A 24461-nucleotide genomic window follows, 5' to 3' on the forward strand; every position below is an offset into this window, starting at 1 on the left:
ATGACCTTCTCATAAACAAACTAGGGAAATACAATGTAGATGAAGCTACTATAAGGTGAGTGCATAACTGGTTGGAAAACTGTCCCCAGAGAGTAGTTATCAGTGGTTCACAGTCAAGCTGGAAGGGCATATCAAGTAGGGTCCCATAGGGATGAGTTCTGGGTCCAGTTCTATTCAAAATTTTTCATTGATGATTTAGATAATGGCATAGAGAGTACACTTATAAAGTTTGCGGACGATACCAAGCTAGGAGGGGTTGCAAGTGCTTTGGAAGATAGGATTAAAATTCAAAACTATCTGAACAAACTGGAGAAATGGTCTGAAGTAAATAGGATGACATTCAATAAGGACAAATGCAAAGTACTCCAGTTAGGAAGGAACGATCAGTAGCATGCATACAAAATGGGAAATGACTGCCTAGGAAGGAGTACCGCAGAAAGGGATCTGGGGGTCATAGTGGATCACAAGCTAAATATGAGTCAGTTTAACACACTAGCAAAAAAAAAGCAATCATCATCCTGGGATGTATTAGCAGGAGTGTTGTAAGCAAGACATGAGAAGTAATTCTTCCACTCTACTCTGTGCTGATTAGGCCTCAATTTAGAGTATTGTGTCCAGTTCTGGGCGCCGTATATCAGGAAAGATGTGGACAAACTGGAGAAAGTCCAGAGAAGAGCAACAAAAATGATGAAAGGTCTAGAAAACATGGCCTATGAGGAAAGATTGAAAAAATTGGGATTCTTTAGGCTGGAGAAGAGAAGACTGAGGGGGACATGACATAGTTTTCAAGTACATAAAAGGCTGTTACAAGGAGGAGGGAGGAAAATTGTTTTCCTTAACCTGTGAGGCTAGGACAAGAAGCAATGGGCTTAAATTGCAGCAAGGGAGGGTTAGGTTGGACATCAGGAAAAACTTCCTAACTGTCAGGGTGGTTAAGCCCTGGAATAAATTGCCCAGGGAGATTGTAGAATCTCCATCATTGGGGATTTTTAAGCGCAGGTTAGACAAACCCCTATCAGGGATGGTCTAGATAATAGTTAGTCCTGACATGAGTGCAGGGGACTGGACTAGATGACCTTTCGAGGTCCCTTTCAATCCTATGATTCTATGAGTCTTCCCTGGGTGTAAATCCCAAAAAACCGTTCTCACCCTCCAAAATTCAGCAGGACAGGGCACAGGTTATCCTGATCACTCCCTACTGGTCTAGACAGTTTTGGTTTCCGAATCTTCTGCACATGTCATTCTGAATACCAATCATCCTCCCAACATTCCCCAGACTCCTGACTCAGCAGAATGGCAAGATCAAGCACACCAATCTGCATTTTCTTCATCTCAAGGCTTGATTTTTGGATGGACGTTGTTCTTGAAACATGCATGTTCTGCAGCCATACGAGACGTACTTTCTAATGGTAGGGAGGATTCCACTGGATGATTCATCGTGGCTAAGTGGAGATATTTTTCTTCTTGGGCACATCAGATATCTCTCTCGTTTTAGACGATACCTTTTCTCTAAAGACATCAGGCCTATCCGTCAGCTCCTTGAGAGTCCACCTGGCAGTGATTAGTGCATACTGTCCTCCTTCTCAGGGTTACTTGGTCTTTGCTCATCCATTGATCACCAGATTTTGGAAAGGCCTACTTGGAACCTTTCTGACTATTCACAAGCCTACCCTTGAGTGGGACTTGAACCTTGTTCTCTCAGCACTTTCAGGATCACGCTTTGAACCTCTAGCTTCCTGCTCCATGTCTCTTCTCTCCATGAAAGTCACATTCCTTGTAGCTAGCATAGAATCATAGAAGATTAGGGTTGGAAGGGACCTCAGGAGGTCATCTAGTCCAACCCCCTGCTCAAAGCAGGACCAGCCCCAACTAAATCATCCCAGCCAGGGCTGTCAAGCCAGGCCTTAAAAACCTCTAAGGATGAAGATTCCACCACCTCCCAAGGTAACCCATTCCAGTGCTTCACCACCCTCCTAGTGAAATAGTTTTTCCTAATATCCAACCTAGACCTCCCCCACTGCAACTTGAGACCATATCACCTTAGCCAGAAAGGTTGGCGAACTTGGAGTGATGATGGCAGATCCTCCTTACACTGCATTCCATAAAGATAAGGTTTTGTTATGTTTACACCCCAAATTCACTCCCAAGGTTGTCTTGGAATTTCACTTGGACCATTCAATCCACTTACCTGTGCTCTTCCCTAAACCGCACACTTCCTCAGAGGGACAGATGTCTGGCAGGCCTTAGCCTTTGTTCTACACAGAACACGACCAATCAGGAAGTCCCCAAGACTATTCATCGCTCTAACAGAAGACTAATGGGACAAGCGATCTCGACTCAGAGGATCTCCAAATGGATCTCCGGCTGCTTTCTACTGTTACCAAATATCGAGCCTCTCTCCCACATGGGGGAAGAGCTCATTCCACGAGAGCACAAGCCGTGAGTATGGCATCTCTTCAGGATGTACTTTTCCTTGATATCTGTAATCCAGCCATGTGGGACTCTGTTCACACCTTTACGAGACACGCTGTCCTAGTCCAGGACTCCTCTGCTGATGCCTCCTTTGGGACAGCAGTCCTTTGCTCAGCCCTATCATCAACATCCTCACACCCTCCTCCTACTTAAGTACTGCTTGTTAATAACCCACACTGGAATACAATAGGGACCATCACTCTAAGAACAGTTTACTTACCTGTAACTGGAGGTTCTTTGAGATGTGTAGTCCCTATTGTGTGGTCCCTATTCAACTGTCTGCTCTCCTTTGGATCTCCTCCGATTCATGATGGAGAAGGAACTGGAGAGGCAGTCGGTCCACATTGTCCTTTATCCCCTTGGTTGGAGAGACAAGGTGATCCAGGGGGCATGCATAGATCAGTGGACACTACTTTCAAATTCTCCAGTTCCAGGCGCATGGTGCACATGCGTAATCCACAGTAGAATACAGATAGGGACCACACATCTTGAAGAACCTCCAGTTAGCAGTAAGTAACTTCCTGTTCCTTTAAGTTACTTCCTTTGGCAACCTTGTCATTCCTCACCCTGAACAGCAGTGACACCCCAATAAAACAACAATCTCTCTGTGCAGGTCACATGCAGCTTCAGCTTTTGGTTGCAGTTGGAATTTTGTTTTTTTTTTAAATGATGTCGCCTGTTCTGGATATAACCTCATTTCTCCCCTTTCTTCTTTACTTAGATTAGTAAATTGCAGAGAGAGAAAGATATGAAGCTTCGTGACATTAGTCTGATCTGCGTTCAGTCCCGAAACAGATTTTCCAAACAGCGGATTTGGGTGGATTTCAACAACGGCCTTCAGGTAGGAATCCATGGGAACACCACCTCTATCTCTGCAGAAGGGGAGACAGCACTTCCGGGCCACCATCTGGATTTCGCTGCTCTTAAGTAGCGAGTGGACGCAGTGAACCATAACTGAAATCTGAAATGTCGTCAACTTTCACAAAAAAGTTGAAGGGAATCCATATGTTTTTGGTGCTCCCACTCCTTTTATCTGAATCACTGATGTTTCTATGTGTACTACTAATGAATGGTTAGGGCACCTTTTTAATGAGAAGCACATTATCTAGCAGAGGGCACCTCTGTGTTCTTGTTTGGCTAATTTCGGGAGACAAGTTGTATGTTCATCCATAGATTGCCATTATGACTTTCTGAATAACACAGGCCAGAGAACCGGACCAAATGCAGCTTGTGGTAGAACTAGCACATATCTCTTAGAAAGACAAGAAATACTCATTCTAGTGTCTAAACTAGGTTTTAGCTAAAGCCTCTGCAGCTGATCAACGAGTCTGCTTTGAGTAGAGGTGAAATGGAGGCTGTTCTTTGTTGCAGGAAATGAGAAGGAAAGCAGCATATGATGAAGATGAGGAAGAAGAGGAGACTGAGGATGAAGAGTTAACTACTTCAGACACAAGTGACCCTGGTGAAGTTGAATCCCAGCATGGGAAACTTCTGGTTTTCACAGTCAGCTCTACAGAATATCTAAAATTGCATGGAAAACTGCTCCGAGATGGGCAGCCGCAAGTCTTCCACAATGAGGAGGATACAGGTATTAACACCTGCTAACTTGAGCTCAAGTATCATGCTGCTGAGTTAGTGGTTTGTTGTCTTGATTGCTCACTAATACAATGATCTGCCCCCTGTAACTTTGAGGTCAGTTTGAGTGTTCTCCCAGGTACATGGCCAATAGGCATTACAGATATCACTTTTGTTTTATATCTTCTTCTTTAAAAATATCTCTACGTCAAGTTCTTGCAACAAAATGTTTCCCGATCACTGTTTTCCTAGTCCTCTTCCCCGAGTCTTCCTTTTCATATTTTGTCTGTTAACTAGGTGTTTGTACAGAGCCTGGCACAATGGGGTCCTGATTATGACTGAGGCTTCTGAGTGCTAATGTAACTTAAATAATTTCTGAGGAAGAGGGTCCATGCAGGGGAATGGTCATGTTCTCTTGTCTCTTTGTCCAGAAATACCGGCTCTGAAGAAGTTTGCCATTCAAACTGCCTTGCAGCATAGCATGGTGGCAACAGAGAAGGTGATCAGAAATGTGGCTCGTGTCATAAGTCAAGTGGTCAATTATCTGACCAATCAGAGAGCAGAGGTAAGCATACACTAATGTTTTTAATTTACTTTTATTTGGGTTGAGCAACTATTAAAAGTTCCCTCAAAACTGATAAGTATTTGCAAATGCATAATATGGAATAGACCAGTGGTTCTCAAACTTCATTGCACCGCAACCCCCTTCTGACAACAAAAATTACTACACAACCCCGGGAGTGGGGACCGAAGCCTGAGCCTGCCTGAGTTCCACAAACCCAGACAATATGTCTATTCCAGTGGTTCTCAAACTGTGGATCGGGACCCCAAACTGGGTCAGTACCCGGTTTTAATGGAGTCGCCAGGGATGGCGTTAGATTAGCTGGAGCCCGAGCCTCACTGTCTGGGGCCAAAACCAAAGCCCGAGCCCCATCGCCTTGGGCGGGGGGACCAAAGCCGAAACCTAAGGGCTTCAGCCTCAGGCAGGGGACCTGTAACCTGAGCCCTGCCATGCAGGGCTGAAGCCCTGGGGCTCTGACTTCAGCCCCGGGTGGTAGGGCTTCAGCTCCGGCTTCAGCCCTGTGCCCCAGCAAGTCTAACGCTATCCCAGGTAACTCCATTAAAATGGGGTCGTGATCCAGTTTGGTGTCCTGACCCACAGTTTGAGAACCGCTGGAATGGACATATTGCAGTGATTTGCATGGACTCTAGGTTTATTGCATGATACATGTTGCTGGCTGTTAGTGCTATTGTCCTGGGTCCTACTCAAGATGAAGAAGAAATGCTGGAATGGCGGCCAGCAAAATGAACAGTATGGCCTAGTAGACTCCTGCTTAATATACATATTTAGGGAACCAAAGAGACTGTCTTCTCACTTCTCCTTCTCTCTGTTTGCAGCACAAGCCCTGAGTTTCTCTCTTTTAAAATTAATCTTTGTATTTTACTTGTTTAATGCATTTCACGTTGACTGACTTCTAGTACATAACCCAAATGGAACTCCTCTGTGACAGCAATGATGGCAGACAATGGGCAGTCATTAGTTTGAACCAAAGACAAACTCATACATGAGAAAAAATTGTAACTACAATAGAACCTCAGAATTATGAACACTTCGGAAATGGAGGTTGTTTGTAACTCTGAAATGTCCGTGACTCTGAACAAAATGTTATGGTTCTTTCAACAGTTTACAGCTGAACATTGACTTAACACAGCTTTGAAACTTGACTATGCAGAAGAAAAATGCTGTTTTCTTTTATTTATTTTTTTTAGTAATTTAACACAGTACTGTACTTGCTTTTTGCGGGGTGGGGTCTCTGCTGCTGCCGCCTGATTGTGTACTTCCAATTCCAAATGAGGTGTTGACTGGTCAGTTTGTAACTCTGGTGTCCGTAACTCTGAGGTGCTACTGTATGCCATTGTTCTTGGTCCAGTACAGGCCTGTGAAGTATACTTGTTGGATGGGTCCCATAGGTTCACTTTGTAGCAGAGGGAGGAAGGCAAAGGTATTTAATCATGTCACTAAACCAAGGGATGCCAAATGGCATTCTCTGCGTCTTATCCAGCTCCAAACATTCTGAAGTGCAGCCTGTGCCCACTTTATTGTTTTTCATATGGAGTTGTGGCCAGAAGACTCCAGGTCCTAGCATATGAGGTGTGGCCTGAATGCTTGGGTTAGGGTTAGGGTTCCGGCTGGGACCTGTAGTTTCTGTAGGCTGTACCTCTTTGTTAAAGATGTGGGTGGCTAAGTAGCTGTAGCTCTTTGGCTCATGGCATCTTGCTGCTGCTGCCCTGTGTTATGCTGCCTTTGAATGTAATGCAGGGTGCCCACATATCTGTGGTGTGTGCATGCTTTGATGGTCACAGGATCTTCCACTGGAGAGATGTGTAGACTTATTGGATATAGGTCTGTATGCAGTGTTCTTGCCGCGTCGGTCCCAGAATATTTGAGACAAGGTGGGTGCAGTAATATCTTTTGTTGGACCAGCTTCTATTAGTGAGAGAGACCAGCTTTTGAGCTTACACGGATACCTGAAGAAGAGCTCTGCATAGCTAAGAAGCTTGTCTCACTCACGGAGAAAAGTTGGTCCAGTAAAAGATATTACAGCATCCAACTTGTCTCTGGATGTGGATCTAGTAGGCCAGCAGAGCTGTGGGTTCTGTACGAAGTTAGCTCTCAGTTGTGTTCTTTAATTCTTCTAGGTGCTGTTTAGCCAACATCCAGTGACCTGAAGCAATGTAGCAGGCGGCCCACGTTGATTGCTTGCATTGTGTGCAGGCCTCTGGATGTTTCTGAAGCAACTGGCGGAGCTCAGCAGGGATGTAGGTGGCCTCATGTGCCTGTTGCACTGAGCTTTTTACATTGCCCTGTTAGGATCTTCTCTGTTTGCCTTTCAGGACAATTCTCACCGGGCCCAGGTTCAAGAAATCGTGCAGGAGTGCCTGTCGAGACTACCCACGCTCTTTCAGGAGGCCGTGGAAGACAGCCTCCATGACATCAAGTACTATTTTTCTGTCCTCATTCTCGCCAGCCTAAAGAAAGGAGCCAGAAGGGCAGAGGAGCTGTGTGAAGACAAAGTCAGAAGTTGGGGTTTACCTGTAAGATACGTGCTTCTGATTGCCAAACCCTCTCCTATGCTCTCACTGTCAACACCCTTGCCATCCTGCCTGCCTCTCAAGCTTAGTGCTGTCTTTCACTGCTCTTTCCTTCTGCACTTACATTATTGTACCCCTCTGCTCTCCATGTACTGTGTTCTGTACAAAGCCAAATATAAAACGATGCTAATGCTGATCTATGTTGGAGCGGTGTGTTGAGGACTATCTAGTGTTTTTTTGCATCACTCTAAAAATGCTATGTAACTGGGGTGGGGTATTAGTGGTGGTAGTTTTAAGGAAAGAATCTATACATCGGAATGGATGAGCTCCACCTAAACCAAAATGGAACCAGATTGCTGGCACTTAAAATTAAAAAGGTAGTAGAACAGTTTTTAAACTAAGGGCTGGGGGGGGGGAACCGACAGGTGCGGAGGAGCATGTGGTTCAGACAGAGACATCCCTTAGGGGAGGATCTATTAATGGGTATTCTCTATATCCTTGTAAAGAGGAGAGGATGGAAGATAAAATATGAGTAGGATCTGATGAGAAACAGTCAAATGAAAGAGTCCCATTCAATTACATCATGTAATGGCAGAGAGCTAAACAGTGACAGTTTTTAAGTGCTTGTATACAAATGGTAGAAGTCTATAAATAATAAGATGGGTGAACTAGAGTGCCTCGTATTAAATGAGGGTATTGATATAATAGGCATAACTTGGTGGAACGAGGATAATCAATGGGACACAGTAATACCAGGGTACAAAATATATCAGAAGGACAGAATAGGTTCGTGCAGGTGGGGGAGGGGCACTATATGTGAAAGAAAGCGTAGAATCAAATGAAGAAAAAATCTTAAATGAACCAAACTGTACCATAGAATCTCTTTGGATAGTAATTCCATGCTTGAATAATAAGAACATAGCAGTAGGCATATATTACCGGCCACCTGACCAGGATGGTGATAGTGACTATGAAATGCTCAGGGAGATTAGAGGTGCTATAAAAATAACAAACTCCATAATAATAATGGGGGATTTCAACTATTCACATATTGACTGGATACATGTCACCTCAGGATGGGATGCAGAGAGTCTCTTGACACTTTAAATGACTGCTTCTTGGAGCAGCTAGTCCTAGAACCCACAAGAGAAGAGGCCATTCTTGATTTAGTCCTCAGTGGAGCACAGGATCAAGTCCAGGAGGTGATTATAGCTGAACCGCTTGGTAATAGTGACCATAATATAATTAACATCCCTGTGGTGGGGGAAACACCGCATCAGCCCAACACTGTAGCATTTAATTTCAGAAAGGGGAGTTATACAAAGATGAGGAAGCTAATTAAACAGAAATTAAAAGGTACAGCGCAAAAAGTGAAATCCTTGCAAGCTGCATGGAAACTTTTTAAAGACACCTTAATAGAGGCTCAACTTAAATGTATACCCCAAATTAAAATTAAAAAACATAGTAAGAGAACCAAAAAAGTGCAACTGCGGCTAAACCACAAAGTAAAAGAAGCAGTAAGTGGCAAAAAGGCATCCTTTAAAACATGTAAGCTAAATCCTATTGAGGAAAATAGAAAGGAGCATAAACTGAAGTGAAAAAATAGAATTAGGAAGGCCAAAAAGAATTTGAAATATAGCTAGCCAAAGACTCAAAAAGTAATAGCAAAAAAAATTTTTAACTACATCAGAAGCTGGAAGCCTGCTAACAACCAGTGGGGCCATTGGATGATTGAGATGCTAAAGGGGAACTCAAGGCTGATAAAGCCACTGTGGAAAAATTAAATGAATTCTTTGCATCGGTCTTTGCAGCTGAGGATGTGAGGGAGATTCCCAAACCTGAGCCATTCTTTTTAGGTAACAAATCTGAGGAACTGTCCCAGATTGAGGTGTCATAGAGGAGGTTTTGGAATAAATTGATAAACTAAACAGTAATAAGTCACCAGGTATTCACCCAAGAGTTCTGAAGGAACTCAAATGTGAAATTGCAGAACTACTAACTGTGGTATGTAACCTATCATTTTAATCCGCTTCTGTACCAGATGACTGGAGGGTAGCTAATGTGATGTCAATTTTTTAAAAAGGCTCCAGAGGTGATCCCGGCAATTACAGGCCGGTAAGCGTAACTTCAGTACCAGGCAAACTGGTTGAAACTATACTAAAGAACAGAATTATCAGACGCATAGATGAACTTGATTTTTTGGGGAAGAGTCTGCATGATTTTTGTAAAGGGAAATCATGCCTCCCCAATCTACTAGAATTCTTTGATGGGGTCAACAAGCATGTGGACAAGGGGGATCCAGTGGATATAATGTACTTAGATTTTAAGAAAGCCTTTGGCAAGGTCTCTCACCAAAAGCTCATAAGCAAAGTAAACAGTCATGGAATAAGAGGGAAGGTCCTCTCATGGATTGGTAACTGGTTAAAAGACAGGAAACATAGAGTAGGAATAAATGGTCAGTTTTCAGAATGGAGAGAGGTAAATAGTGGTGTCCCCCAAGGGTCTATACTGGGGCCAGTGCTGTTCTACATATTCATAAATGATCTGGAAAAGGGTAAACAGTGAGGTGGCAAAATTTGCAGATGATACAAAACTACTCAAGATAGTTAAGTCCAAAGCAAACTGTGAAAAGCTACAAAGGGATCTCACAAAACTGGGTGACTGGGCAAAAAAAGGGCAGATGAAATTCAGTGTTGATAAATGCAAAGTAATGCACATTGGAAAACATAATCCCAACTATACATATAAAATGATGGGGTCTAAATTAGCTGTTACCACTCAAGAAAAAGATCTTGGAGTCATTGTGGATAGTTCTCTGAAAACATCCACTCAGTGTGCAGCGGCAGTCAAAAAACGAACAGAATGTCGGGAATCATCAAGAAAGGGATAGATAATAAGACAGAAAATATCCTATTGCCTTTATATAAATCCATGGTACTCCCACATCTTGAATACTGCATGCAGATGGGGTCGCCCCATCTTAAAAAAGATATATTGGAATTGGAAAAAGGTTCAGAAAAGGGCAACAAAAATGATGAGGGGTATGGAACAGCTTCCATATGAGGAGAGATTAATAAGACTGGGACTTTTCAGCATGGAAAAAAGACGACTGAGGGGGGATATGATAGAGGTCTATAAAATCATGACTCGTGTGGAGAAAATAAATAAGGAAGTGTTGTTTACTCCTCATAACACAAGAACTAAGGGTCATCCAGTGAAATTAATAGGCAGCAGGTTTAAAACAAAAGGAAGTATTTCTTCACACAACACAGTCAACCTGTGGAACTCTTTGCCAGAGGATGTTGTGAAGGCTAAGACTATAACAGGGTTCAAAAAAGGACTAGATACATTCATGGAGGATAGGTTCATCGTTGGCTTTAGCCAGGATGGGCAGGGATGGTGTCCCTAGTCTCCATTTGCCAGAAGCTGGGAATTGGTGACGGGATGGATCACTTGATGATTACCTGCTGTGTTCATTCCCTCTGAGGCACCTGGCATTGGTCACTGTTGGAAGACAGGATACTGGGCTAGATGGACCTTTGTTCTGACCCAGTCTGGCCATTTTTATGTTCTTAGTAAATATCTTATGGAAGGAAAGGGCAGTGCTGGCACTCCCATTCCATTGAAATGAAGAAAATTCCAAGGGTTGTTAGCAAAAATGTGTATTGCTCTAGGTAGATGGTGTAGACTTTAGTCATGTAAGGGTTTTGTGGGTAATAGAGATGATGTTGGCTGCTGTAGCTCAGTTAATGACTAATTGTGCTAAGATGTGTTTCATTTACTGTCACTGTTTGCTTCACCTCTCCCAGTTAAACAGCATCTTGCATTTTAAAAATGCTGCACAACCACTAGTAAATCTACGCAGCCATTTGTGAGTTTCATCCATCTGCCAGTTTCACTAGTAATCTAGACTTCTGAGTTTTGTATTAAGTGTTTTTGTACAGTGCCCACTACAATGGAGCTGTGATTGGAGCCGTTAACCACTACCTGAATACAAATAATAGAACATTGTATGGGTGCTGCACTCCTGCCTCTTAGTCTGCTCACTGTTCTAGTGTATCTCACGCCACCTCCCTGCAAACTATTCTGCATTGGCATGTAGTTGTCTTATTTCTGTAGGGGAACAGCACCTCGTAGTCCATAAGTGGGCAAGGAATTGTCATAGTAAGCTGTCTATCCCTTTTGAGCTGCTCTTTTTATTTGTATTACTTTACAGCACTCAGAAGCTAAATCATACACTGTCAATGCCTTGCACAGATATGATATGGTTATCCCAAAGGTACATTTCTCACCTGTGAGCAACCAAAGAGCATATTCGTGTCTTAGAGTTGAACCGCTGTCTCCTGTGTACGTTGAAATACTGTGAGAGACCCTCTCCCTCCTTGCTTTCCATTTCACAGGTTATTGGATACCCCTATGCTACGTATCGAGCTGTGTGCGCTCGTCAAGGTGTCTATAGCTCTGGAGCATGTGGGTTTGTTGATTTCAATGAGCAACTCACAGAGCCAATATCCAGTGCAATCTCCATGACATGGAATGACGTCTTCAGGTACCCTCCTTTTCATTGCACACTAGGACATTCTAACTAACACAAGACACTTGCAAACCTCTCTGGTATAAAAACAAACACAATTTTGTGCTATCTGCCAAAAACTGTGAGATGAGCTGGTACAAAATGCATGGCCTCTGTTCTCTAATGTCCTCAGGCCACTTTATGCCATAGGTGAAATGATATTCCAGCATTTGATACAGGGAATGGCAAAACTTCATGATTTCTTCCCCTGAGGGGCTGAGCCTTCCAATTCACTTCCTGTCTCCCAAAAGGTGGAGATCACTTCATGGCTGATTTAGTGTCTAATTTGCATTGCTTCCTAAATGGGAAAGGATTAGTTATGTACTCATTTGTATTTTTGTATTAAATTATATCACACAGTCCCTAGTCTTGCAACCAAATGCCAGAGTGCTGGTGCAGAGCCCAGTTTTCTTAAGTGCAGTTGCAGAATGGGGACCATATTCTCTAGTCGCTTCTTGCAGAAACGTATTCAATTACTATTTTAAAAATACAGTCTTTATACACTGTATCTATGTACTAGTTATAACTTGTTATTGTAGTGCAAGTCTTAACAAGGATGAAGGTGTTAAATTCTGAAACTCTTAAGGGAACGTAAAATTTACTAATCCTTTGGAGAATATTATTTATATCATGGAGTAACAGTACTTATTTAAAATATCCTCTTCTGAATTAAGAAATCAATCACTTGTAGCCTATGTGATCCAAACTTTGGAACAGTAGATCCATAATATAAATTGCCATACTGAATAGTGGTCTATCTTTTATAGGTACTAATACACCGCTTCGTTAAAAAGTATAAAGTGCTTTGAGATCCTCTGATGGAAGCTGTTATAGAAGTAGGAAAGCCCAGGACAGAAACAGACAGATCTGATGCAGCAAGGGTTCCCTGAAAGGGCACCTAGCATTTGTAGTGGGACTTTAGACCCTGTGGAAAAAAATGCAGATGTTTCATAGAACTCATTTCTCTGGACATAACTTCATCATTTGGTCATCAGTATGACCCCACCATTTTATCTCCTCCAAGAGCAGTATAAGTGCATGGTGATCATGCCCCCAAATGCCCCTTTTGGCATTGCAGCATGTTACTCATGCCCTTAGGTGCCTGGATTAATCCTTGAATGTATTTTCCCCCTTCCAGTTGTAGATTGGGGGAGTCCATCAAACAGTTCAGCAAAGCCATCTTAGATAAATTGAAATACTTCTTCAGAGATCTCAAGAACAAGCTCCAGGAAAAAGGCAGAAACACAGAGCCAGTAAGCGTCATTCAGAGGCATCAAATGGAAGCTGTCCAGGCTTTGGTAAGATTGGCAAGGGGGTCCATGCAGTGGATGCCCTTCAAAACTTGTCTGTTTTGTGTTGGGTAAATATGGTGAGGATGCCTCACTGTTTGCAGTTTGCCCTGTGCTTACTATAGGGAATCTGCAAATGCTCAAGTAATATAACTGTCGTGGGTAATTGGCAATGTTTGGTAAGCAGCCACTTCATTTGAAATGAGAGAACTTTTTGTAGCAAACCATACTGATTTTTCCTTCCTTCACTTCTCAGTTGTGTAACTTTCTCCTGGATCAGACAGAGTACATCAATAAAAGGCAGCGTGGTATATCCCGTGTCCTGACGCCAGAAATACAGGCTAGCATGAAACCAATATATGCAGGTAGGAAAATCCTATAGCTGGGCTAAGTCTGGCTTCCTGTGCATTGAGTTCCTGACCTGGGAACCAAATTGTAGCAGTGACGCTAAACATCTGTGCGGTGGTGAATTCTGCCAGTTAGTACTGGACGGAATGGTTCCCAAGCTGGTAATATGGAAATCTGTATGGTGGTAGAGTCACTACATGACTCCGCCTGTTGAGTCTGCTTTTCCCACTTTTATTTCTTACATTTCAAAGGCCTAGCTCAAAGGGATCACTTTACATTCTTATTCTTGAGCAGCCGAATAATAATGTTGTGTATTTGTAGATCACTTAGCATCTTCAAAAGGGAGAGAAGGAGCAGAGAATGAAATTCCACAGCAGTGCTGTGGAACTGCACAGAGCTAGAGCTGGAGTCTGTCACAGCAATGGAGTAGCACCCAGGTGTGGTGCGTGCCTCCATCTGGCAGTGAAATCTGACACTGAAAACACCCACTCAATGGGCAGCGGCAGTCAAAAAAGCAAACAATGTTGGGAATCCTTAAGAAGGGGATAGATAATAAGACAGAAAATATCATATTGCCTCCATATAAATCTATGGTATGCCCACATCTTGAATACTGCGTGCAGATGTGCTCACTCCATCTCAGAAAAGATATGTTGGAAAAGGTTCAGAAAGGGCAACAAAAATGATGAGGGGTATGGAACAGCTTCCGTCTGGGGAGAGATTAATAAGACTGGGACTTTTCAGCATGGAAAAGAGACAGCTAAGGGCAGATAAGATAGAGGTCTATAAAATCATGACTGGTGTGGAGAAAGTAAATAAGGAAGTGTTATTTACTCCTTCTCATTACAGAAGAACTAGGGGTCAACAAATGAAATTAATAGGCAGCAGGTTTAAAACAAAAGGAAATATTTCTTTGTACAACACACAGTCGACCTGTGGAACTCCTTGCCAGAGGATGTTGCGAAGGCCAACACTATAACAGGGTTCAAAAAAGGACTAGATAAATTCATGGAGGATAGGTTCATCAATGGCTATTAGCCAGATTGGACAGGGATGGTGTCCCTTGCCTTTGTTTGCCAGAAGCTGGGAATGGGCAACAGGGGATGGATCACTTGATGATTACCTGTTCTGTTCATTCCTTCTGAAGCACCTGCCATTGGCCACCATCGGAAGACAGGATACTAGGCTAAATGGACCTTTGGTCTGACCCAATATGGTCATTCTTACGTTTTTATGAAATGGCAGTCTCACCAAAGAACAACAGTTGAAATACAGGAAGGCTATCCTCTTCCTGTAATCCTTCTGGATGTTAGGAGCCACACCAAAATAAGTCTCTGGAAACTTTATAAAGGACTTCAGAGACACTGTAGTGATTGCTTCATATGGTGGCATGTATGAAGTAATACTTTGCTGCTGTGTTTATGATGGCATAGGTCTGGGCTAATTTAAAATTGGAAGCATGTGATGATGAAAGCAGAAGAGTGGTAGGTCAAATGCTGTCCACAGTTTTGAGATTAGAAGTCTAGGGATTGTGGAGACCTTATGGGTTTTGAAATGTACTGATATGTTTTAAGGGTGCCAGAAGACAACCTAGCAACCAATCCACTACCCTATTCTACTGAAGTTGCTGTCAGGTCTGTAGCTTCTCACATTCCTTGGTGAAAAGAGCTTGAGGGATCAACGTGTAATACCCTGACTTTTTTTTATGTGCTGATGACTCCCCCTACCGACTAGCTGCAGAGCATACAATTTGCTGCTTTCTCACAGCTAAAGAGGGTCAGTAATGCAGGTAGTAGAGGTTTGTATGTTTGGTGCTGAACATCCTGAGTTTAACCCACAGTGACGGTTATGATGCCGGTATATATGCCGCTATGGTTTGCTATAAAAGCACTAGAGAAGTGCTCTGTGTCATGACCACAAAGCTTCTGGCTGTGTAGTTCACAGTCTGTGTGGTCTACAAGCTAAATATAGCAGAGTTCTACAATGAAGATTATGTCCCACCTTATCTTCAGTGTGGAGCCCTGTTTCGCATGCAAGCTTTGCCCCTCTTGTTCCCGAGAGAAAGAACTTCTCTCCTCATGACAGCTTGGGGCTTCATGAATCGTAAGGCTGTCTAGTGCCTTCAGCGCCGTCCCAATGTGCAGTTTAGTATGGTCACTTGGATCAAAATGAAGCAGCATATGCTGGGACCAGAGGCAATACGTGTGTGTGAGGGGGGGACGTGTAGGGTCATGTGCCCCTCTCCAGCGGCTTGATCACATGGTGCGGTAGGGCCTCCTCCCTACAGGACAGCTGAGCAGACAGGAGGAACAGCTGGGAGGTGCAGGGAGGGGCCACTGCTTTCTGGGAGGGAGGCACTGCTTTGGGGGCGGGGCATGACTTGAGCTGTTCTGGGGTTTTCCCCCTCCACTATCAGCAGGCATGGGTCATCTCTGGTTGGGACCTGTGATCTCTGTAGGCCACACCTCTATTAGATTGCCTTTTCCATTTTAGTAGTCATTGTGTGGCACCAGGTGTCCTGACAGATTGCCATTCTGGCCGTTGGTTGAGTAGCATGTGGGCAAGGCTGCACCAACACTTGTAAGATTATGTGCTGATATTTAAATACCATCTCTCTTCTGTAGTTTGTAGTCAACTGAATGGTCCTGGCTGTTTCCAGAGAATGAAAGATCTTATGCAGAGGCACGTCCGCAATCAGAAGGAGACCATGTTTAACTGTGTCACTGATAAGTTACGGCACCAGCTTGACCTGCTCCAGGTGAGATGAAACAGAATTAGCCCTCTTCTGGAAAGTAGCTGACCTTGTACAATGTGATATAACTGCTGTCTCTCAGGTCACGGGACTGTGCTGTTTAGTATGACTTGGAAGAAGCATTGTAGCTTTTCCATTTGCAGTTAAGTAGCAAGAATGGCAGCCAGTATTAGAAGTAGACCCCTCCCGTTGTGTTTAGTTTGACTCTTGTTGCAGTATTTACTGGGATTTTAGCCCTGGTGAGATTCCAGTGCTATTAATAATCCTGTCTAGTATGGAGAAGGGAGAATAACTTGCAAGAAACTGTGACTGGATGGAAAGATTTCTACTGTCTGTGAAAGATTTTGTGTGAAACACCGACAGACAAGCTTTGTGCAGGATGCCTCCTTGAAGTGAGTCTCTATATGGGGACAGTACCATGGGGCTACATACCATGATTGCTGTCTCCAGTTTCTTTCACACTTGACTCCTACTGCTTTTAGGTTGTTTGAATCAGTAAGCTGACTTATTGATGAGCTACTAGTAATCAGATTTCTATTATTACAAACAACTCTTCATAGTGTCATACATGCCTGTTACAGGAGAGCCTCAGAGTTACGAACTGACCAGTCAACCACACACCTCGTTTGGAACTGGAAGTTCACAATCAGGAACAGCAGAGACTGGGAACAAAAAGAGCAAATATAGTACCGTGCTGTGTTAAATGTAAACTATTGAAAAAAGAAGGGAAAGCAGTTTTTTTCTTCTGCATAGTAAAGTTTCAAAGCTGTATTACGTCAGTGTTCAGTTGTAAAGTTTTGAAAGAACAGACATCACGTTTTGTTCAGTGTTACGAACAACCTCTATTCCCGAGGTGTTCAGAACTCTGAGGCTCTGCTGTATATTTCAGTATGCTTTAGAGTTAAACCAGTATTTATATTTCATTTATTTTTTAATTCTGTCTTCGGGTGAGGTTTGAAAAGAAGTGAAGAGGCAGAGAGATACAGGAAATCTACGGTTCAGACAAAGCATTGCATGCTGGTTTTGATCATCTCGAGGGGTCAGATTTCTATATTAAAGACAATGATAAAATTGCGGTTGTAGTACTTCAGCAAAGTTGAGTACCACTGCGTGAGCAACCGTATAATTTGGACCTGATTTTAAACATGTCAGATTTTAAAATTTATTTGTAGTCTCACTAACTGGTTGTTTGCTCACTAAAATGGTCCTCAAACTGCAGTCCATGACCTGCAGGGGTCTTGATAGGTCACATTATGCAGATTCTTCCTCTTTGCTTCCAGCTGTTTCTAGGCTATTGGTGGCAAAGAGCCCTGGTGCCCTATACAAGTAGTTGGAAATAAGGAAGAGGAGCCAGCCTAGCCTATGCACATTGTGTAACTGAGAACTGGAAGAGAGCGGGTCCATCGGGTTGCAAATGGGAGAGGAGGCAGGTCCACAAGACTATAAAAACATGTCCCATGCCATGAAAAATGTGAGCTCACCAAGTGACTATGTGTAGATAAACGGGAGAGGGAGGCTTGTGTCCCGGATACTTAATGTACAAGGTTTCCATATAAAACTGCAACCTGAGCCTTCTCCCCTCTGAGTTTCACTTGTTTTGTTTTGGTTGTTGCTCTTATACGGGGATTATCAAAGAGATTTAGCCTGATTAGAGTGATCTAGTGGTGAAGCAGCCTACTAAACAAAAAGGGCCCTGCTGACTAAAAGAGAATTAATATCCATTTTGAAGAAAATTAGAGTGTACCATGAAACTTTGAAGCCTTGTCTTGTTTTAGATCGACATCGGTGGTAGTTTTGAGTGCTTGGTTCAGGAGCTGACCAAATCCTTGACTCTGCAGTTTGAACCAATGCTGAAGCTTGTCCAGAAAAATGATGGAATTATTCCAGGTAAAGAGGCTATTGCTTACACGTAGGCTTCCTCTCGTCCCTGTAAACAATGTTTAGAGTGAATGCTGCACATAGAGACAGAACATCACAGCACTCAGCACCGTCTTGTGGAGCAGTTAGAGGCTGGTTACATATGTGAACTCTAACAAGTAAGCATTGCTGCAGCTAATTCAGTAATCTCATACTTCAGAGTGTGCTGATCGAAATTGTGCTGTCTTTAAGTTTTGAACTGTAATGCTCTCATACTAAAAAGGGTGCTGAACTGTACTTTACCATCCCTAAAAAAAAGAGTTTTGCATTTGTCAGATTTGGGCTGCGTGCCTGCCCCTTCTAGTGGTGTGTCCTCAGAGGCAGACTTTTCACACACAAGCATAATTGTATATACATCAACTGAAAGGGGAAGATCCACAAGGATGGCAGACATTACCAGTGGTACCTCTACTCTCCTGGGAATGGGCTGCCAGCTGCACCAGGTGTGTCTTCTACACAGATACCAGGTGCCGTGTATCCACTGGAAAGCCTTGCACGAAATTGGTTACTTGGCAGTGTTCCAGTTTAAGCGGTTACATAGCTTATTGGGAGCGGTACAAGTCATGTTAATGCTACCCATTTCTTGCTGTGGAAAGCCTGGCTTCAATGTGTCTTGCATTTATAACAGGTGCAGCTTTGAACCGGTAGGACTGCTGGTCAGCGGAGGGAATAACATTTGTTCCTTTAATGTTTTGTCCAGTTTTAGTGAACATCTGTGCCAAAGTCAGCAAGATTTGTAAAATATCCCGTGTAGATTATGTTCTTCCCAACCTCAACCAGACAGAGAGCTGTTCTGTACCTGCTTCTCCTGGGAGAAGGCTGCCATTAAAGAGGGAGCTGCAGGAAGGCTTGGATCCCCCAAACTTCTTGGGAAAGTGCAATATCATCCGCATTGGGACCATGTCACTTTCTCACATTAATCCCATTCAGGTACTGAATGTAAAAGCACCTCTTCCCTTGGGTTGGGAGGGATGTTCCGTAGGAGCAGATTTGTGTGTCCAAGAGAGAAGGCACAAGAGAAACCAGCAGAAATATTTCTGCCAAAGTGGTGTGAAACTTTGAGCCCTATTATTCGAAATGCTACGCAGTCAGAATATATGGTATATCCTATTTCGCTGTCTCAAAAGATTCACTGGTGTAATATAGTATACCCATGGATTCCATGCTAACAGGGAGGATTTTCTTTTTCTGCGCCGATATTAGATCTCCCTTTTTCTCCTCTTGAAATTTATCCTCACTGGAAATGTTCATTCTTTCTGTGACCACTCTCTGCCCTCAGGCAGGTTTGAACACATTGCGAAGCTGTTTCTCCTTTCAGTAGTTGAGTTTTAACTAGATTTCCCAGGTAAGTTTGATTTTGGTCCCTTGCACAGCCCTAACTTGTTCAAAATAAATCCTTTCTACCAGAAACTTCTGTGTGGAGCATTCTGCCACAGAGTTTTTTTTCTTATGTTTGTGATTAATTGGAGATGTGAGAAGTTGGAAAACAGACTTCAAGAAGATAAGTTAACTTCTTTTAAGACCCTAGGAACCCAGCCCCCCCGCCCCCCCTTTATTCATTCCTATGGTCCTCCATGAAAGTTAGTGCCTTTGAGTACTTCCGAAATGCCGCTGGCTGACTGGCTTTTAGATCGTGATTTATCTACCACAGACCTGGAACCACTGTGGCTTCCTTCAGCACTTTTTATAAAGTTTGTCAGTTGCAACACTTGGCTTGAATATTTTACAAACCTATTAATTGCCATTCTAGACCAAACTAGAGTACAGTTTTCTGCCTCTCAGGTCTTGTCTGTACTTACAGCTAAATAGGCACTGCTACTATCGATGCAGCGGTGTCAGTTTAGCGGGTCTGGTGAAGACCTGCTAAGTCGATGGCAGAGCATTCTCCCGTCGAGTCTGTACTCCACCTCCCTGAGAGGCGGAAGGTAAGTCGGCGGGAGAGTGTCTCCCATCAACACAGCGCGGTGTAGACACCGCTGTAAGTCGACCTAAGTTACGTCAACTTCAGTTACATAACTGAGGTAGCATAACTTAGGTCGACTTACAGCTTTACTGTAGACCAGCCCTGAGAGTGACCACTACTTGCTTCAGAGGAAGGTGCGATGTCATACACGATTGCAGAAAAGCCTCTTATGAGAGACTTTCCAAAAGTATTTGCAATGTCCAAAGACATTATGTTGCCAGATTCCCCTTTATCCACTATTTTGTTGACATGCTTAAAGAATTTTAATAAAGAGGTGCAAGCTTCTTTTACAGAAGGTGTGCTGGCTTGGCCTGTCCTCGTTCATGTAGGTGTTTTATAATTCTCTTTATTTCTACCAATGAGCCTTAATACACTCCTGGATCCACAGCTACTGCCAACTAGACAGGGCAGTCAACTCCACCTATCCTCCAAAGTATACGGTGAACATTATACTCTGAGTTACCTTCCTTATGCACTTCCAGATAGAGTTCAAGGTCTTCATCGTAAAAGTTTTATAAATATATCAAATTCTGGCCTGAAAGTACACAGAAACCGTACAATGAATGGTTGCCATTTGCATCTCCTGTATCTATATTGCTGAGTAAACCCTGGGTTTACTCAGCAATGGTTGGTGAAATTATAGAGTTAGTGATAAAGTTGTTTGGGGGATCTGAATGATGAAAATCTGGAAATTGAAACGGGTTTTTTTTCCTAAAACTAATAAAATTGTATCATATATTTACATCCTTAACAGTTTCTAAATGAAATATTTTAACTGCAAAATGTATTATCCAGTACTCAGTTGCAGTGTACTTTATTAACTCATAGAGGCTATTAGCAAAATAAATTCAAAAACTGATCTTCAGGAGAAAGCAAAGCCTGTCATCCATTTCAGGGCTTCTCTATGAAAATATCTTAGACTTCCATTCGGGGGTCAATACTGTAAAATGAAAGAGAGCCACGAACCTTGATTTTAAATGTCTTTTCTCACTGTTCTATTTGCCAATCAATGAGTTATCACCTAACAAATCTGTCTCTTGTATTTTTAAGATATCTGTGCAAGAAGTCGCTGTCACTATGACAGGTCAGTAGCCTACATCATTTTTAACTTTGTGCACACCCTCCCTTTTCCAGCCCCCCCCCCCCCCCCCCCCCCCCGTGTATAAACTGCAGAAAAGAAGGGTTTTCTTCAGTCCCTTGAAGTTGGTATTTAAAACTCCCAAGAAAGAAACTGTTTTGACCATTGCTTCTGCCTTGGCTATGAAGCATTGGGACTCAGCACACAGAAGCAAGGTCCCTCTAGTGTGGGGACATTCCATGGGCAGTATGAATTGGATCAGAATGATTGACTTTTAGAATCATTGATCTCACTGAATCCATTCACACTTTTCTGGCACAGCTGGAAACATTCCTGTTACTTCTCCATCTGTACTCTCAGAAGAGACAGAGACTAGAACTTCATGCCACTCTTTTTCCTACACACCATTTTAGGGCTTGGTGCACCTTGGGGATACCCTGTAGGTAAATCTTAGTAACCAGGAGTTCCCAGCCTGGCAGATTGCATTGATGCTCTGAGAAAGCTCCTGGTCACTGACTTCAAGGAGTTAGTCATTACAGTGTTTAATACCCACTGCCATTCTCCATTGAGGGTTTTTTCTTTGTACACTTTAAAATTAGACTTCATTTTAGAATATTAAATGAACAGATATTTAAGCCTCCCACACGAGAGATTAACTAGGTTTTTGATATGAGGATATTCTCTTTCCACCTGGACAAAGCACATAATATAAATAGAGCAGTGACAGCACCATCGTTTGGCTGTGGCACCGTATTATTTTCAGAGATTTTGAAACACTGAGTACAGTTTGGCTATCATAGGAGCATAAATATGAGCATACTTTTAAATTCTCATCTTTCTTCCTCCGAAGATCATACCACCATGACTCTTCCGTTCAGCAGCGTGTATCTTTGCGAATGTTGCTTCCACCTGTATTATTTGATCCTTCATGTCTCTCCTGAGTTTGCCAAGAACATTTACTCCAGATTGGGAGCCCAGGCATCCAACCCAAGTGAGTGGAAATGGGAATGCTTCCCAGGTGGTGGTGATGTCTTGAAAAACCATCTAGATAAACCTGTGAACTATTGAAGGGCTTTTTGTTTGTAAAATGTTTGTTTTCCATATCTTCCCTCACCTCCACCAGACAAATGTACCATATACTGTAATTTAGAGTCTGAACCTCTACAATGGGCTAATGTGTTTTGCAGTGATAGGTGTGCCTTGTCTTCCCTGTCCCAAGGGGGAAACCACACATACACCCACATTAGCTTTTTCTATCTGTCATTATCATCATCATGTGTGGAGCCAGCAGAAGTTTCTTTGAAGATCTCCTGCTGTGTCTTCTGTATGGAGCAGTATGTATGCTAATTTGAGTTACTCCATAGACCTAGTATCGCTGTGCTACATAAACCATATAAACATCCTGAGACTACCTCGGAACATATTGGATTCCTAGAAACAACAGCTAGTAGGAAGTGGGGGGAGTGATAGAAGAAGCTCCTTCACGCTTCTGAGATTAGTTTATGTTGTGCTATGTAATGTAGTTTAATTGTACTGTCTTTAGACCTAGGTAACCAGGAGGTGCTCATTATCCTGGACAAGCCCCAGGACCCGTCATCTTTCTATAGCTTGGTAGAATTCATATCGGCAAGACATGGGGGCATACCGTGGTTCCGGGAACTAAATCTGCAGCAGGGGAGAGAGAAACTGGAATCGCTGGGAGTGTATTACACTGTCAAAGTGAGCCATCATGAGTTCTGCATGCTAGAGGTGGGAATTTCAGGGTGACTATCAGAAAACAAGCTTGTTTCCAAAGAGAGAATGAGTTAGAGGCTGTTTGCTGGGAATGCTGGTATTATCAGATACTTGAGCTCCACAGATGAGTCAGCCAGTCCTGAAGTGTTGTCCTGGAAGACTGGGGGCTTCCCCTACATATTAATAGATCACATACTCTTGAACAGATTCTTCAACCTCAAGTAGAATCTAGTTCTAGTGACACAGTGAATTCTCACTGACTTACAATGATTTTTGCTTTTTTGGGGTTTTTTTTTTTTTTTCGTATTTATCTATCAGACCTACTTCCTAATCAGACAGACATGCATGACTTAACTACAAACTCCCATATTGTATTTGTGCCTTTAGTTTAGCTAGCCACCACAACAAGCTTTCTGTGCTGTTCTTGCGAGGCTTCGCTTCTGGGAGACTCTTGAATGTAACCACTCTAACATCCACAGTTTGATCATGGATCTCTGCCCCTGCCAGCTGTTGGATGATATCCCACCTGCAGGAATTTTCATTTGATTTGAATCTTGTGATGATGGAGATAAAATATTCTTTCATGGTGTTTAGTCACTCATCTTTCAGGGTAATAATTTCAACCTCTTGAGTTGAAATTATTGAGGGTTGATCTCTATCTGATGGTGAATTATTTTTGGAAAGTCTTTAAACAAAAGCTTTGTAATTTAACTGACTTATGAGCCTTTGAAATATTTGTACTGTTTTTGCAGTAGACTTCTGCATTCATCGTCTCATTGTTTTTATAAAGCGTGCAGCAAAAGGCGGCCATGCTGTGCATGCGTATGCAGGTATCATAAGCTGCATACTGTTGAATTGTAAACTGTTGCGGGCTCAGCTGCTATTCATCTTGTTCAGTGCTCCTGGAACTCTTGCTGTGTTTTCGCTGAATTCTGGGGGGAAAAAAAAAATCCATATTCTTTTTTTAAACCAAAGAGAGAACCCGTGGAAATTCCATACAAAATACGTTAAGAAAGCCTTAGAGATGCATGGTTAAGAATGCAAAAGTTAAGGTTGCTGCAGGCTGCATTTTAGTACTTTCAGTTTAGCAGGTATTTAATTTTTTTACTCTTCCCTAGGACTTAAAATATGATGATGAAGAAAAGACTCTTGAGGTCTCACCTTCCAGTTCGCCATCAGATCAACCAACTGTCTTCACCATTGCACAGCAGCCCCTGCTCCCTGGCATGAAGTTGTATCCATATGGCAGAAAGAGAGGAGGAGGAGAGATCCAGTCACAGTTGGAGAAGAAGCACAAAGGCAAAACCATAGAACAAAGCCCAGAAGTGGAGCCTGCTGGGTTCCATTTACCGAGGTAACTGCGTGGTGATCTCGGGGCTTCACTGCTCACATAGCAGTACTTTCAGTGAAAGGTCTCAACAGCATCAGCAGATATTGCAGCACACTATCATACTTGACCCCCTGTCTCAGCTACAGTGTAAATACAGAGCAGGCCCTGTCAGAAAATCACATTTTTAGAAGCTCAAAAGTCTGTACAAAAATTTCAGCTCAAGATTGAAATGTGCCCTGCAAAGGCCAAGCTCAGAAGAGAGACTTGGTGACAAAATGTAAATACAATTAAAATGGGATATTTTAAAGTGTATAGGCTTCAAAGCTGGAAAACTCTC

The 24461-nt window shown here is 42.8% G+C and overlaps 1 protein-coding gene across 10 annotated transcripts in view; it reads left to right on the plus strand.

The window, feature by feature from the left end:
- The window catches only part of LOC102933829, a 113341-nt gene that overhangs the window by 62918 nt on the left and 25962 nt on the right, over nucleotides 1–24461 (plus strand). For 8 of the 10 annotated variants that reach the window (XM_037891786.2, XM_037891789.2, XM_037891791.2 and 5 more), the window contains 14 exons: nucleotides 3194–3313; nucleotides 3844–4060; nucleotides 4479–4612; nucleotides 6943–7143; nucleotides 11541–11689; nucleotides 12852–13011; nucleotides 13259–13367; nucleotides 15975–16108; nucleotides 17878–17989; nucleotides 18720–18949; nucleotides 21033–21066; nucleotides 21911–22051; nucleotides 22604–22809; nucleotides 23913–24148. In XM_037891786.2, the coding sequence (XP_037747714.1) occupies nucleotides 3194–3313; nucleotides 3844–4060; nucleotides 4479–4612; nucleotides 6943–7143; nucleotides 11541–11689; nucleotides 12852–13011; nucleotides 13259–13367; nucleotides 15975–16108; nucleotides 17878–17989; nucleotides 18720–18949; nucleotides 21033–21066; nucleotides 21911–22051; nucleotides 22604–22809; nucleotides 23913–24148 (2183 nt within the window). The remainder of the gene's footprint in view (nucleotides 1–3193; nucleotides 3314–3843; nucleotides 4061–4478; nucleotides 4613–6942; nucleotides 7144–11540; nucleotides 11690–12851; nucleotides 13012–13258; nucleotides 13368–15974; nucleotides 16109–17877; nucleotides 17990–18719; nucleotides 18950–21032; nucleotides 21067–21910; nucleotides 22052–22603; nucleotides 22810–23912; nucleotides 24149–24461) is intronic. The other 2 variants (XM_037891788.2, XM_043538921.1) reach the window with 1 other exon arrangement.

The sequence above is a fragment of the Chelonia mydas genome, chromosome 2, assembly GCF_015237465.2.
Source record: "Chelonia mydas isolate rCheMyd1 chromosome 2, rCheMyd1.pri.v2, whole genome shotgun sequence".
Classification (NCBI taxonomy): Eukaryota; Metazoa; Chordata; order Testudines; family Cheloniidae; genus Chelonia; species Chelonia mydas.